We start from the raw sequence: 16,722 nt of genomic DNA on the forward strand, positions 1-16,722 counted from the left end.
TCGTCTCCTCCCCAAAACCCCTCAGCAGGGGGGTGTTCTGTTGCCAGCCGATGGACTCTGAGTCTCCACTCTGCAGTCACCCACCTTTACAATGACATGATTTCTTGTTCCTTGATGCCTGACACCCGATCCCTTCGACAGCTCGTGGTCACACATACCGGTGTGCTTCTTCCATGTGGGCTTTGTTGCTTCTGAGCTAGTTGGCCGCTTGTTTATCTTCAAGCCTTTAAGACCCCAGATGCTATATCTTTTGATAGCCAGGCTCCATCAGCTTTCTTCAGCACCTTTGCTTATGCACACCTTTGTTTTCAGTGATCGTTATCAGGAAAGTGGGCACCCACTGATCTGATTTTTAGTTCTTTGATGTCTGATAACTGGTCCCTTCTGCACCTCGTTGTCAGACAGGCTGGTGTGCTTCTTCCATGTGGGCTTTGATGCTTCTCAGCTGGATGGCCGCTTGTTTATCTTCAAGCCTTTAAGACCCCAGACGCTATATCTTTTGATAGCCGGGCACTAGCTTTCTTCACCACCTTTGCTTATGCACACGTTTGTCTTCAGTGATTGTGTCAGTATAGCGGACACCCACTGATATGATTTTAAGTCCTTTGATGTCTGATAACTGATCCCTTCTACACCTCGTGGTCAGACAGGCTGGTGTGCTCCTTCCATATGGGCTTTGTTGCTTCTCAGCTAGATGGCCACTTGTATATCTTCAATCCTTTAAGACCCCAGACGCTGTATCTTATGGTAGCCGGGCACCATCAGCTTTCTTCACCACCTTTGCTTATGTTCACATTTTTCTTCAGCAATCGATTCAGGAAGGTGTGCATCCTGGAATGCCAATTTAAAAGAACAATGTGTTCTTGCAATGAGTAAGTGCTTGAGTGGAGGCCCAATGTCCATCTGCTGCCTTAATACTAAACCTATAAATGTATGCACGTAGATCTGTTTCCCCACACTCTTATATATATTTACATTCCAGTCTTTAAACCTCTATACATACCCTTTGTCCCCTAGTTCTTTCCTCTATTTCCCTTTACTTTCCTCTTGTCCCACTATCATGGTCAGCCTTCATTTGGGTTTCAGTGATTTCTCTGTTACAATGCCCTTGCTGAATCCCTACCAGGCCTCTCACACCCTCCTTGCCACTGTTCTTGGATCACTTGTTGCTCCCCTGTCCCTGGGTTGGTCAGCACCACCTCCTTACCCCCGTGTTCCCCTGGAACCGTTGGTCCCGTTGTTTTCTCCTCCAGACTGTTCATCCAGTCGATCTATCTAGATAGATCTGTAGCGATACTAATATGCATAAAAACCAAGCCATAGCAAGATAGGCAATCAGTGAGAGCACAGCGATAGCAACAAAAAAGGAAACCAATTACCCATAGAGGAATGTTAATTACGAAAAAAAAATTTTAGGCAGAAAGAAAAACCTGTATATAGATCAAGGTCTGATTTTTTTATCTCTAGGCGTGTTCTTCAGTCAGGACGGATGGAGTACCATACTCTGGCCCCCAAGTCTGTCCTTTGTACTCCCTTGGGGGCTCTCTGCTCTGCTCCCATGGTTGCTTTGCCACACGTTTTTTGTGGTTTGCTTCGGTGTCTCAGGGTCAGTCTGGAGGCCATTAACTTAGTTGTGTCAGCAAGCCTGGTAAAATTATGTTGATCTCCCAAACAGAAAAATTGACTTTCAACAATTTTCCTTTAAATGGCTTGTGCCTTAGTTTTGATATTTGTTTTATAATGAATGCTGTAGTCATTAATGAATAAACAAGTATTAGTAAGCACTGTGTCCTGTACAACAGATCATGAAAAAATGAAACTTGATACATGCTTAGGAAACTTCTCATGTTCGATGAATAGTAACATTTCCAGTATTGGGGGATGTTTGATATACATTATATTAAATTATTATCCATATTAGAATGATAATATACGGTCAATCGCATCTGTGTATATGCCAAAATATTTAAAAATTATATTGTTTACAAAATGTCCAGCCTAACTCTGTACCTAATTGCGATACAGCTAAAAAGTAACTTGACTGCATTAGTTGCTGTGGTTGAATATTCAAGTTCCCTTCCTTGGATGAGTCATCTGGGAGTGGAGCTTCCAATGGTTGTTTACCGGGGTGGGGGTGTGCGTGCAAGAGCATCTCCTTGTGTTTGTACCATGGCACAAAGCACTGCTGGTCGTCCAGGCTGAATCAAAGCCCTGCCGTCTAGCAGTGTAGGAAAAGAAAATCTGCCACTCAGGTTCTGGTTTGTACATGCATGGGTTTCTTCCAAGCAAAAGATGTTTAAACGTGTCTCTGAAATCCATAAATGGCCGCAAATGAGTTCTTTCAGTAACACTTGTCTTAATCTCATTAAGTTGTCTTTAGGGGGGATAAAAAGGTCAATAAAACCAGTGACTACCGAAGGGATCTACTGGACCAGTTACATTCAAGGCAGCGAGGGTGGCTCAGAAGGTTCTGACAATTGCTTTGGGATTCCTGAAGGGTAATCTGGATAGATTTTCTCCAAGGACACAGAATGATCAAGCGGGCTGGGAGGGGCACGTTTTAAGAAACTAGAGAACTGCCTCCGTGAGGAAGAAGCCAATGAATTCTTGTCCCACTGACAATGCATCTGCTCTTCTGCGAGAGCTGCAAGAGCTGTTCTGGAGGGTTTTGTTGGGAAACCTTACCATCCAATCTGGATCTTTCCCCTTCAGATTGTTTGTTCCCCAAACTCAAAGACCATTTAAATGGAGCGCAGTGTGAGTCTCTGGAGGATGCCCGGACTGCCTTTTTGACGTGGTGTGAATCAGTGAGCAAATATTCTCCAGAAGGATGAGTGACATGGAAACATTACCGTAGATTGAGGATATCTTGAGAAAGCATAGCTCTACATTCTAACCTGTTGCTGCTTAATAATTGGTTTTATGATTTCAGAGCAATACTTTCCCACTTATTTTGTTGTCAATATAACCCATTCTTTCCCAGCAGTCTTTCACGCTGGACACAGTTGCATATTGAATAATATAGCAAGAATTAGACTTGAGATCCCACCCCTAGCTCTGCTTAGAAAGGATTAGTGTACTATCAAGAGACCTGCTGAGATAAGGAGTTTGATAACATGGGTGAGAATGTAGGAAACATGTCAATGGAGGTGTTGAAGCAGTAGGGCCTCATAGATGACACAACCTTGTAAGTAGGTGCCTTTAAGACCCTGGTGAACTTTATTTCCAGCCAACACATTCTCTTGTGCTGGAGCTTGAATCACTTCATGTAGTGCCCTGCCAGGTCCCTTCCACTGATTAGATTCCTGTCCCTATGCGTCTAATACTCATTTCATCTATCTTTGCATCACCTTACACCCCTCCCCCAGATTTGCCTTGTGTGAAACACACATTTCACATTTCTCCTACTGGAGTGTCATCTCCTTTAAGACAAGTGAGCTGTCATCATCATCTTTGCATTCCTCATTGTTCCCAGCACAATTTCCAAACACATTCAATACTTCGTTCCAAATATAATGTGTAGATGCATTTGTGTGTCAGGTCATAAATAGTTGGTGAAAGGGGGAAAGAAGGGGCGAGGGTCAAAAGAATAGAAAGAAAGAGACAAAGAACCTTAGCAGAGCTCTGAGTCAACAGCAGGGAAGCCAGTAAAACTCAGGCTGGCTTAATGAATTATTCTGAGTTATCCATCTTAATGATAAAAAGTAGTTGCTCTTACAAATCTAAGCTTGACATGTATTAGTTTGAATCGGCAAAGCTTTGTAAAGCGAGTTTCAGCGGGGAAAGGAGACATCACCTAACCATGCTCAAGCAGTTGCTTGCACATTACAATTCCATACTAAAGATAGCAACCTTCTTGTCCTGGAACGGCAGGTCCACTGAAGCTGTAGAGGGAAGAGGAGAAAGGGAGTTAACATTCAACAAATGCCCTCCAACCTGTGCCCTCTATGCTTCCTACTAGATTTGATTTGACTCTCACAACTACCCTCTCGTTTACGGGAACTTTTTCTAAGATTTTGTTGGGAACTCAAACTCTGAAACTGAACTACCGGCGAGTCGATTCCATCTCAACGTGACCCTAGAGGACAGGGCAGAACTCCCCCTGTGGGTGTCCAAGATTGTCTGTCTTTACCGGGATTAGAAACCCTAACGTTCCTCGCAGAGGCTAGTGGTCTGCAACTGGGGCTTTGCAGTTCCGAGTCCAATCTGTAACCGATGCCACCAGGGTTCCTTTCTGTTGGGAAAGGGAATCAACAATTGACGTCTGGGAGAAAGACAGGGCTTTCTACTGCAATAAAGAGTGACAGTCTAGGAAACTCATAAGGGACAGTGCTACCCTGTCCTATAGGATCGTTAAGAGCCGGCATCCACTCCAGGGCCGTCAGTTTGCTTTGGTTTGAAGGGTATATACTCTACCTTCACGAGGAGGGAGATTAACCCTAGTATTTGTAGCTCAGGAGGAGTCCTTGTGCTCTTTTTCTGAGATTGTATTCTGTGAAATCTCACTACAGTGGAAGGCCCAAGGTCTGTTACAGTCCAGGTGTCTACCATTGAACCCTTGCCTGCGTGTTCCTTCTCCTGGGGCAGGGACCGTATTTACCGTATTTCAGAAGCAGACATGACGTGAAGGCACTCGTGGGTGCTGCGTGAGGTGGTCAACTCGGGCCCAGGTGGAATTTGCGGGTTCAGAGATGTAGTCAGTAAACAGGGATAGCAACCAGGACCACTCTCTTCCTCTATTTCCGTCTCATAGAAATATAGAAGGATTTTGCAATCAGACTTGGGAGATGGTTTTCTTGGTTCTTACAGCAAGTTGGAAGATAAACTTTGGCCAGTGTATTACACTATGCCCTTTGTAATGAAACAACCCAAGATAATGTGTTAAAGTTTAGTGGAGATTGAAATTCCTGAGCTGACTAGAGAGCGCGGTTAAGACCACACGGTTTAAACGTTTCTATCACTTATTACTTTCCAATCTTGCAGAAGGGCTCAGCATTAAATAATAAAAAACGAGACCGTACACTCCAACGCCAAGGCTTGGCCTGAGCAGGAAGGACTTCGAATTGTAGTCATTGAAGGTCAAGATGAAAGCGCTGTTTCGGGAGATAAATCTGCCTGTGTGTGCACGATGGGCTGGGGTGGAGAGGAGATATAAGCAGGGAGGCCACCCCGAAGATACTGCACTATTCCGAGCGAGGTGCTAAGGGAGGGGCTGCAATAGGAATGGAAAGAAAATGGGAATGCCTGCGGCCAACACTAGGGTGACCCGGCACACGGGGCAGGGCGAGCGAGGAAGGGATCAGAAAGAAGGGCTTCGTGTTTTCCGGGGACCCGAAGTCTTCGGCAACAAGCCCTTTACCTTCCTTCTACGCTTAGAACGGACATCCTTCGGCCAGTTTAGGAGACCAAGCCTCAAGCTGCTTTGGCCAGCGAAAGCCGCAGGAGAGGCGGACCCACCAAGCGGGTCCTCCTGCCCCTTCGCTCCCCGCCTCCGCAATCCCGCGGCCTGACCCCTCCCTCCTCTCCGTTCCCGTCCTCGGCCGGCCCCGGGCGCTGCGCTCGGCCCCGCCCTTCCCCCCTCCCCCGCTCCCGTGGGGCGCTGACTCGCCCAGCTGCCACGTCTCACTGATGACATCACCAGGGCCGCTCGGCCTTAGCCAATCCGCCAGGGGGAGTCCGAGCGAAGTCCTAGCCAGCGAGTCAGTGGGGAGGGACCTGGGAGGAGCTGTCGGGTGGGGGGGGTGAAAGAGTGGGGAAATGGGGCGGGCCACTGCCCTTCAAGTGCGCATGTGCCAGAGGCGCAAGGCTTGGCGGGAAGTTGAGTCCTGGCTGCGCCTCACTGTGAGTTCTCAGCGCCCACAGCGGCAGTTCGTGACTCTCTTTCCCGGCATGCCAAGCGGTGCGGCCGCCCTCTGGGCTGTGTAAAGGCCCCCCGGTCTAAGACTTCCCTATTTCCTGGTTCGCCGGCGGCCATTTTGGGTGGAAGCGATAGCTGAGTGGCGGCGGCTGCTGATTGTGTTCCAGGGGGACTTAGTCAGGGAAGACGTTTGCTTTCCTGAACAGCCTATCTTATTCCTGCCGTTTGATTACCTGTGGCGCGGAGAGTCAGGGCGGCGGCTGCGGCAGCAAGGGCGGCGGTGGCGGCAGCGGCGGCAGCTGCAGTGACATGTCCAGCATGAATCCCGAATAGTGAGTGCAAGGGAGCACCGGTCGCCTGGGCCTTTGGCCCAGCAAGGGGAAGCTCAAAGGGGGCTAGGCGGGGAGGATGGGAGCACCGACCGGGGTGAGGGGCTGGAGAGGCCGTCCGGCCGGGAGCCGGGCCCCATTGTCTGAGGGCTGAGGGGCGGGCCTGCGGGAGCCCGGACGGGGTCGGGGTGAAGGCCGAGCGCGGGCCCGCTGCGGAGGAACGGGCCGGGAGAGTCAGCTGAGGGGGGCCGGGGCCCTGGGAGTTGAGTGGTGGGAGCTCTCCCGGGAGGGAGTGACTTTGGAAGGACTTATTTTTACGGCGAGGGGTGGGGTGAGGGATCGGTCTCGGCCGAAGGGCGCTGAGAGCCCCTGCGCCTGGTCGGCGAGGCTGTCGGGGTCGCCCGGGTGAGAACCGGCTTTCCTGGTCAATCCTGAGCCTGTCCGCTGCCTCGTCTCGCGCCCTCCCCGCCAGGTTGCAGGTAACATGGATGCTTTTCAGGACTGCGTGGGATTGAGGGAGATGGGGAGACGGGGAGAAGCGATGTCAGGTTTTCCGCCCCGAGTTCTCTGAGGGGAGTTCTTTGAGAACTCGCCGGGCCCCTTGCTTTCTTAAAAACCTGGGCCATTTGGGAAGGTTTTCCGCCCTCGTCATTTTTCTTTTCCACAGAGGACGTTGAAGTCATTTCTGTCTTCTGTAGGTCGAAGGAAAAACAAAACGGAAAAACCCAGCGCCGTCCTCCGGCTCTTGTCCGCGTAAAGGAGGCCTTCGCTGTCGGGTTGAGAGAGGCACGACTGGGACCAGGGATAGATCCGTCGGTTTCGTGTTACCTGCTTGAATAAGCGCTTGCAGATAGGGAATGAGGTTCCATGACGTGTCATGAAAAGTTAATGAATTTTTTTTTCTTGCTTACTCAACAAGTCACCATAGCAGACGTGACACACCTGGCTCCTGTCCTGGGAACTGGTTGGTGTTCACTTTCTTGGGGAGACTTTGTCAAAGGGTGCTTCCTCAGCGTCCCTTAAAAAAAAAAGAAAAAAAACGTGGTTCTGCAGTATTCTTTACCCCCCCTCCCTGTATATGTAAATTAACCATCGCAGTAGATTAAATTGATAGCCCTCTCTAGCGTCAGAAGTGTTTAGGAGGAGTGGGGAGATGATTCTTAAAGCAAAATCAGTATTTGCCCCCAAAGTTAGGTTTCTTTGCTTCTCATTTTCCCCTAAAAGGTCCACCACCCATCACTTTAGCTGACTGTCATGTGTGTGTCACATGACGCTTGCAAAATGCATTCTGACTTGGAAGTTTTGTAATGCTGTGGTTTATGCGGAAATGTTCCCCTTTTTTCTGTACTTAAGAGAAGCTGTTGTGTTATATTAGAATTTTATATACTTTAAGAAGTTGAAAAAAAAATAAAAGTTGAGAATAGTGTATTAGAGTGACATATTTACTCTGCTGAAGCTTATTTCTCCATTAGGGGCTCCAAGGACAAAATTGGATTAGCAGAGTCGAACTTTTAAGTCCTTAATATAGTAGTCTTCTTGGAAACAGTAGAGAATATGGGCTTGCCATTTTGTCGAGATTTACTGTTGAATTTCAGGGGGTTCTACTGTTTGCTACAGGCATGGAATACGGTCGACAGAACTATGTGTTGAGCAGGACCTTGACAAGTTATTTATTTAGCCTCTGAATGGGTTTCTTTTTGTAAAATAGTATAATGGGAATCATTCCTGTCATTCCTATCGGGATACTGTACTTGAATGTGAAGTTCAAACTCTTAAGAGTACTGCTCTCTGGGTGGTACATAGACCTCATCATGTAAGGCACTAGAGTAGTGCTTAGGGTTTATGGACAAAGCCCTTATTATTAAGAAGTTCATAATAGAATATAGAAGATAGACTACCTATCGGGCAAACATCAGTATTACAGCAAGTTCAGGTAGGTGGCATGGAGCCATGCTGCAAGGTGTCACAGGAGGGTGAGTGGTTTGGTTCACAACTTAGAAGCAGTAAAAAGTGTATCCTTCATACAAAGGGACTTCTGAGGAAATGGGAAGCAGAAGAGAGCGAGTATTTTCAAAGGGGAAAAGGAAGAAGAGGAATGGCTAATAAATGGCAAGAACTTATTTTTAAAGAACGGAATATTTTACTCCTGTTAAATTTTTTGCGGAATTTTCAATAACATGATGAAAACTTAGTGTTGAAAGGGGGAAATCATTTATTACCCTATTTAAGGTAAGATTGTAATTATATTAGAATATACTTGAGAAAACTGGAGGGAAATTCTTTAAAATATTAATGGTGGTTTGCTGAATTCTAAGTTCTTTTCACACCTTTGTTTACCCTTTTCTGTTAATATGTTTTGTTTTTATAGTTGTAAATTTCTTCATGTCCTAGATTATATGGGCAGTATGTAGAAAATACCTTGTCAGCACATTCTTTTTAGGACTATGAATTATTAACGTTAACAGAATCAAACCAAAATGTAGTTTTTATTTTACTTTTTTTTTTTCCGCATTTGAGTATTCTCCATTAGCCTGGTGGTTTTTATATTCTAGATTGTGCCCAATAAGATACTCTAGGAATTACAGAAAACCTTTGGGAAAGTGCTAGTGAAAATTACTTGGGGTGAGAGGAGGTTATGACTTAATTAGGGGAGCTTATAAAGTGTTGCTGGCAACCGATTTTTGAAGTCTGACTTGCTGGTTTCTAATCAGTTTCTTTAATAGTTTGCTGCTGTTGTAGAATAATTAAGAAAGCAAAGTCTTAAGAGTTTTAACAACCAAAGATACGCTTCTTTTCTTTTTTTTTTTTTTAATCATTTTATTGGGGGCTTGTACAACTCATCACAATTCATACATACATCCGTTGTGTCAAGCACATTTGTACATTTGTTGCCATCATCATTCTCAAACGCTTCATTTTTTAACACCTTGTTCTAAACTTTAAAATCTTACATTTAACTCTTAGGTTAACATTTTAATGATGGTGATTTTAGGATGTTACTTAATTGCTAACATTTACAGTCACTGTATGCCATATTCTGTACTAATGTTTCAGAATGGTATGACAGCTAATGATTAGATGTGCCCCTCAAGTGTTCCTTAACATATTAGTCTACTAATTTATATTACTCCTTTTATATAGTTTATATATGTCTTATAAATGCTACTTATTTAGTAATGAAAAATGGGTTCTTAACCAAAAAAATGTTTGGTTATTTAGAAGAAATAAAAACTAGATTTATGTTGGCTGACATAAAACTACCTGTTATCTTTATTACTGAATGCTTTTACTTTACGATGATTTAGGTTGTAAGCTTTTTGCTTGGGGAGAGAGAGGACTATATCAATCATTTTAAACTACCCCTTTAGCACCTTCCCATCCTGTCTGGCTGATTTGAGGGAAATGACCACCCAGGATTATTTTTACAATAGAAGTTAAGTATAATGACTGACTTGTAAATTTGAGCTACAAACTAAAAAAGTAATTGGAAGTGTAATCTGGATGGTAGAAAAGTAGATGGAAAAAAGATCAGAGGTTCCCCCCCCCCCTCAGGAAATCTGAAGAAAGATTTTTATTTTCTTAGTGGGGTGGGTGGGTGAAGCAGGCAGTGATTATTTGAGCACACTGGATAAGAAATACTTAGCATTATTCTCATGCCAGAAGCTTTTTTATAATCCATTAACTTCTAAACTCATCACAGTATTTTTTCAGTGCTGAGATAATCATAATGAGACCTGGCTCTTTAATGTTTTATAAAGCGTGTACACCTATCATGAATACATCAGAGTGCTATAGTAGGGAGAACTATAGTAGCATATTTGGACAAGCTGTAGGAAAAATGTTAAAGCAGTTGCCTAGTTTTGTTTTTTTCCCTTCTCCCATTTGAATCTCAAGATTTAATCATTCTTTCAAACTTTGCTCTCCTATCCATGATAGATTCAAAGAAGCTGCTTTATCAGCCCTGTGCTGCTGCTTTTTCCCCTTATGCTTCTTATTAAACTTATTTTCAAGTATTTGAAAATAAAATCAGGTTTATCACATCTCTGACATTATGATTTCATTAAGTAATCACTATTACCTTTCCTATACTTTATTAGTTTCTAATGAGAAAAACAGGAACCAACTAAAAATTGCCCTTTGGGTTGCCAATGACTTTAGTGGTGGTGGTGGTGGCTTGAAATATTCAGAAAAATTCCAAACGAAAAATCATACTTTGACTATTTAGAATATGACTTCTTACTTTCTAAAGAATCAACATCTGTGTTTGTTTGGGTAATTTAAATTACTAGTCGCTCCATAGAATCTTCACATAAAAGAGTTTTGTTTGAAGGGATGACCTTTTAGTACATTTGAAAATAACTGAAATTTTGCATTTAAAAATTTCATTTAGCCTTTTTAAAACTTAAGTTAAAATAAGGATTATGGCAGGCTGTTGTTTTTTATTTTGCCTGTTCCAGCAAATCTTAAGGTTTTAGTGTGCATGGAGTTTCTACTTGGACTGTATGTATGAGATAGTTTCATTATCGTCAATTACAATAGTTAAGTTTCAACTTGATAGTAGATTCCTTTTGCTCCTTTCTACTCTTGTCTCCCAAATATATGAAGATGTTTAAGGTTAAACTTAACATATCGAGACTTTTAAGATCTGCTAAAGAATCAGCTTTGAATGTCTTAAGATGGAAAAAAACTTATACGTAATGGGTTTTGAGTGTCAGTACATGAGATGTTTTAGATGGTGTGGTTTATCAGCTTTACCACTTTGTCTGAACTTTGGACAAAGTTTTAGTAAGTTTTAGTAAGAGATGTAGGCAAAATGCCCAGGGTTTTGTTTTTGTTTTTTTCCTCCTTTATGGGAGGTGGGAGTGGCCAGACTATTTCACTGTTACAGCTGAGTTTAAGGAACCCTAGTGGCAAATTGGGTTAAACATAGGGCCAGTTCCAGCACCTGGCAGTTCCATCAAGGGAGAAAGATGAGGTTGTTGATTCTTGAAGATTTACAGTCCCAGAAACCAGTCTACATTGTCCTTTAGCAGTGATTCTCAACCTTCCTAATGCTGCCACCCTTTAATACAGTTTCTCATGTTGTGGTGATCCGCCAACCATAAGAATATTTTTGTTGCTACTTCATAACTGTGATTTTGCTATTGTTATGAATCGGGCGACCCCTGTGAAAGGGTTGTTTGAGAGAGAAAGACACACACACACACACACACACACACACACACACACACACACACCACACCCCCAAAGGGGTTGCAACCCACAGGTTGAGAACTGCTGTCCTCTTAGGATAGGACTTAGTAAACTTTCCACTCACCATCCCTTTTTGCCTGAAACATTTGCAGCACAGGCAAGTGCTTCCAGAAACACCTCAGATTCACTGTTTTGATTTTGAATTAAATTTTGGTCATTTCATGTTCACAAAACCTTATGTTGCCAATTATTTTGTGGTTCCCACATTCAGTTATGTGACCCCCATATGGGACTGTGACCAACAGTTTTTAAGAAGCTTTGCTATAGGGTTACTTTGACTTGGAATTGACTCAGAATAAGAGATAGCATGTTTTGAAGGTTTAACCATTCACACATTTATTTTCATGACATACTAGTTGCAATCTTGCCAACTTAACAGCATTTTTTCCACTTCCTTCCTGGGTTCCTCTTTTCCATTGGTCCCATCTTTCCTGCCCTTTTCTACTTTCTAAACTTTTATGCTTTGAATAGGTGCTTGCCCTTTTGGTCTCATATGATCGATTATTCTGAGAAGTATGTTCTTGTGAGTGTTACTGTTCAATTTACAGGAAGTCTTTATTGGACAGTGTTCCGGGTTTGAGGGGTGTTTAAGAGCTGTAATCTCAGGGGTTCTTTCGGTCTCTACCATTAATGTAATCTTTTGTGATTTTGAATTTTGTTCCACATTTTTGTCCTATTCCATCAATGACCTTCTATTGTGATCACTGATTTGAGTGGTCTTTAGTGGGAGCCTGGAACCATCTCTAGTTCTTCTGGTCTCAGGATAATGTGTACTGGGGTTTTTTCTTTTCTTCACTCTTCACTTCTCTGGACAAGGAGATCTCAGTCACCACTTCCTGATGTAGAATATTGCCTTTATGGACTATGTTATGCCAATTGAACTAGATGTCTCCTGAGACAATTCTGTCCAAAGCCCAATGACTCATTATTAAGGTGTTTGGTTATGGCTACACATTTTCATAACCTTGCCTCCTTTGTGTTCCACTATAGACATGGCTGTGTTTGCAGCACATCACAACTACGTAAGTGGAAATAGCCTATTATATATGCTGATGGTGTAGTCTTGTTCACCTTCCTATACCTGCTCAGCTTTCATGTCTACCTATGTATCCACTAATAGATGATGGTTTGCTATTACTGTTAATGTGGGATTCTGTATATGATAGTGCAGGGGCAGTGGATAATGTAATGTGGCTCTTTTAGCTAAAAAGTCTAACTCACTGAGAAGTTGTGGGAGACACTCATAGGATTCACTTGGGAATGACTGTTAATGGGATTTATTGTGATTGCTATCCTGCTGGGAATAAAATGAGTCCTCTCAGAAGCAAGTGGGGGATCTATCTCACTATCAACAAGAGCCAGGGGTAGAGTATATTCTCTGATCCCTGAAATTCCTGCACCGTGAACCTCAATTGGATCAGAAGACAGCTGTGATATCTGAGGCGTGGCAGAGGAGCAGCAGCAGAACCAGGAGGCAGAGGATGGCACAGAGTGGTGTATTTCCCAGCCTATAGAGCAAGTAAAGCTGAGTCCTTTTGAGCAAGACTCTGGCTTGTGGAATTGGGAGTACTGCTAGACACTTAATTGGGGGAGCTGGGCTTGCTGACCCACGGAGCTAAGAGTGGAGAACCTTCAGGTTGAAGTTACTGGAATGGGGTGCCTTGAGGCACTTAATTGGGGGAGCTGTGTTCACTGACCCTTGGAGCTTAAGCTGAATGCCTTCTGGTTGAGGCTTCTATTGGAATAGCTTGCTCTGTGGGTTTTTATTAACAGTCTTGAAAGAACTTTATAAGTGTCCTGACTGAACATAGGTATCCAAAGCATTTCTCACTTGTGTTATAATGTGTTAATTTCCTTAATAAATCCATTAATCATGAACATTGTTCGGTGTGATCGTGGTAATGAATTATGAAACCTAGATATCAAGTAAGAGGGTTGTGTGATACACAACTAAAATTTGCATTTGTTGCCTTTAACTCTGGTGTGCCTCCTAGTGTCTGTCTGCCTTTGGTCCTTTTGTGCAGGCAACCCCCCACCCTCCTTGTGCATTACCTATTCTTTCACCCAAGTTAATGCTTGTCTAACTCTAGTTAGTGATTTTTTTTCACCCTCGTGCCATTCCTGGTAACCATTAAAGAATATTTCTTTCTTCGTGTTAACCTTTTCTTGGCTTATTATTATTATAGTGGTCTCATACCAATTTGCTCAGGTACGTCTATGTTGTGAGATGTTTCATGGATTCATTGTGTGTTGTGTTCCATTGTGTGTTCATCTATTCACCTGTCTATAGGCACTTTGTTTGCTGTGAGGAACACTGTCGTATGAGATTGCTTTGTTAATATTTGCGGTAGAACCTAGGGAATAGATGTCTGGAATACAACCTAAGGTCTAGTTTTTCCTTTGGAACCACTCTGAACGTTTCAGATTTTAAAAGAATAATGGTGAAACAGTATTTGGAAAATAATAATTCCCAGTCTCTGAGAGACAAGAGAACAGGCATCTATTGGCTGACTTGATTAAACGTGAAAAAAAGACCACCAGTACAGTGGGAGGGAGGCAGGGAGAGTAGGACATGAAGATCCCCTTGGTACTTTTGTGACTAGTCTGTTCAGTTGGCCAGAACTCCTTGCTTTACTGAATCCAAGGTTTGTGGTAGATGATCCTGGTGCATACCAGTTAGTTTACTCTGTTGGATATTTGTGAATTCTTTATTCCAACAGTGTTGCATGTGTGTTCTTTTGTTGTGGGAAGGAGGGGGGGATGGATGAACCGCACACTCTGGAAACATTGCAGTTTAATAAGAAGAACTAGTTGCCTTCTCCAAAACCTAAGCTCACTGCCATCAAGTTGATGCCATCTCATAGCCACCCTATGAGACTGGGTAGAACTGCCTCCATGGGTTTCTGAGATTGTAACTTTATGGGAGTAGAAAGCCCTGTTTTTCTCCTGTGGAGTGGCTGATGGTTTCAAACTGCTGACCTTTTGGATTGCAGCCCAACACGTAACCACTATGGCACCAGGGCTCTAGTCGCCCTCTAGTAGTTTGCAACTCATGCAACATTTTTTATAAGTACCCAAGTCATGTGCCAAACATTAGATAGGGTCTTTCCACAGGACATTTTATGCAAGCTGTATCTCACACTGGACTTTTTTAACAAATGGAATGGAATGAAATGTATACTTGAGGTTTTCCAAGAACAATACGGACTTGTTTTTTGTATAATAATGCAGTGAACTTTTCCTTTTCACTCTGGCTATGTAGATATTTTACAGTAACTTAATTTAGGATAGCAATTCTTAACTCTTGGAGCATTTGATGACCCCTAAGGACCTTCTCCCTATGTCTACATATAATAATAACCTTTTGCGTAAAATCATTAGTGCTGTACATCCCCCTGAGCTTGTGCCTCAAATGAACAATGCTTGATTTAGAAAATTGAAAGTAGATAGGAGAAATTCTGGAACCTGAAGGTAATGGAGCTTAACTTTAAATCTGGTATCCTGAACTAGTTTGACTTTTAGAATGTAAGGCATTCCTTTATTTTGATGACCCTAGTCAAAAAGTGTTTTTCATTTTAATGCTTACTTATCTGTTTCTCATTACGTTACTAATTTAGGGGTTGTTTTCATGATTCTAAAAATAAAGGCACGTAGAATTCACAGAACATTAGTATTCACATTAACAATGGTAGGTAATCTCTGTAGTAACTTTACCACTTCACAATTCATGTGGTATGATATGGATAAATGCCTCCAAAAAAACAAAACAAAACAAACTCAAAGCTGTCAACTCTCATCCTATAGGACAGAGTCGAGCTTTTGCTCCCTTTGGGTTTTAGAGGCTGTAAATCCTTATGAGCAGAAACTCTCATCTTCTGCAGTGTAACTAGTGGATTTGAACAGCTGACATTGTGGACACCGAAGCACACTCTACTATACCACCAGAACTCCTTGGGATAAATGCTTAGCCCAGTGTAATATATTCTTTAAGTGGATTAGATGAATAAATTCATTAAAAGACCATTTGAAGAAACTTTAGAAAATAAATGGTACGGTTGATTGCTGTATATACTCAAATATAAGCCAACCCGAATATCAGCCGGGGCACCTAATTTTACCACAAAAACTGCATTTAAAATGTGCTGAAAAAATTGGCTTATACACGAGTATATATGGTAAGTGGTTTTTTAATTTGAAGTCTGGTGGCTTGCACCTGTGCTCATGAACAATTAAATTAAGTTCAACACTTAACTAAAGCTAATGAAGTCTGAACTCTAAAGTAGGTTATTTTCATGTGCTTTTGAGTCTCACTTAGTCTTTGCTAACCACAAGTGTTCTAAATTAATTTGAGCAGTGAGTCACATATTTCTTTGTACTTGCTTAGTCTTATGCGCTAGTACTAGGTGCTTTGATTTATTCTAATGGTTTTTTAAATATATAACAATATAGTTACTGCTGTTTTTATCATGTGAGGTCTATTGGATTTAAAGGAAGTATGGTGTGATGAAAAGAACAGATTTTAGAGTTGGAAAACCTAGGTTCAAATTTAGACTACCCCTTTCTATACAAGTCATTTATGCACTTTATAAAATGCGATTAATAGTGTCAGCTAAGTTCTGTGTCTTAAGGGTAAACTCTAAAATGCTATGCAGATGTTATTGAACATTGGATTTCCTGGTAAGGGATATTAAGATATGTGTCAGTTTTAGGAGTTTTTTTTTATCACATTTAAACATCACATACTTACCTCTTTCCTTTATTCTGTACTATAAAAACATTTTCAGAGGTTTTTTCCTCCCCTCCATCTGTAGTAGGTATTGGATTGTGAATTTCCTTAATAGACTTATGTTTTGTTGGTTGGTACTATTGTTCGTCCAGGCAATTTTTCTTGAAACACTTAAATATTATGCTATAGAAGATCATTTAAAAGCAGTGGTTCTCAATTTGTGGGTCATGACCCCTTTGGGGGTCGAATGACCCTGTCACAGGGGTCACTTTTTAAATTTTTTCAATCATTGTATTAGGGACTCATACAACTCTTATCACAATCCATATATACATCAATTGTGTAAAGCACATTTTTACATTCATTGCCCTCATCATTCTCAAAGCATTTGCTCTCCACTTAAGCCCCTGGCATCAGCTCATTTTCCCCCTCCCTCGCCTCTCCCTCATGAACCCTAGATAATTTATAAATTATTATTTTGCCATATCTTGCACTGTCCGACATCTCCCTTCACCCACTTTTCTGTTGTCCCCGTCCCCCAGGGAGGAGGTTATATG

General features: G+C 42.4%; 1 protein-coding gene and 1 long non-coding RNA gene across 2 annotated transcripts in view; one reads left to right on the forward strand and one right to left on the reverse strand.

The window, feature by feature from the left end:
• Nucleotides 1-3,408: 3,408 nt before the first annotated feature.
• On the reverse strand, nucleotides 3,409-5,175 carry LOC123522157. The gene is made up of 2 exons (XR_006680448.1): nucleotides 4,601-5,175; nucleotides 3,409-3,884 (listed from the first exon to the last, which is right to left on the reverse strand). It is a non-coding gene; the product is annotated as an uncharacterized LOC123522157 (long non-coding RNA).
• A 791-nt stretch (nucleotides 5,176-5,966) lies between these two features.
• Nucleotides 5,967-16,722, forward strand: part of RAB1A (RAB1A, member RAS oncogene family) — a 34,272-nt gene continuing 23,516 nt past the window's right edge. Inside the window, exon 1 of the mRNA XM_004710173.2 lies at nucleotides 5,967-6,189. Coding sequence (XP_004710230.1) covers nucleotides 6,167-6,189 — 23 coding nt within the window. The 5' untranslated portion in view covers nucleotides 5,967-6,166. The remainder of the gene's footprint in view (nucleotides 6,190-16,722) is intronic.

This window comes from Echinops telfairi, unplaced genomic scaffold, assembly GCF_000313985.2.
Source record: "Echinops telfairi isolate 266 unplaced genomic scaffold, ASM31398v2 ScPeMD7_2573;HRSCAF=3158, whole genome shotgun sequence".
NCBI lineage: Eukaryota > Metazoa > Chordata > Mammalia > Afrosoricida > Tenrecidae > Echinops > Echinops telfairi.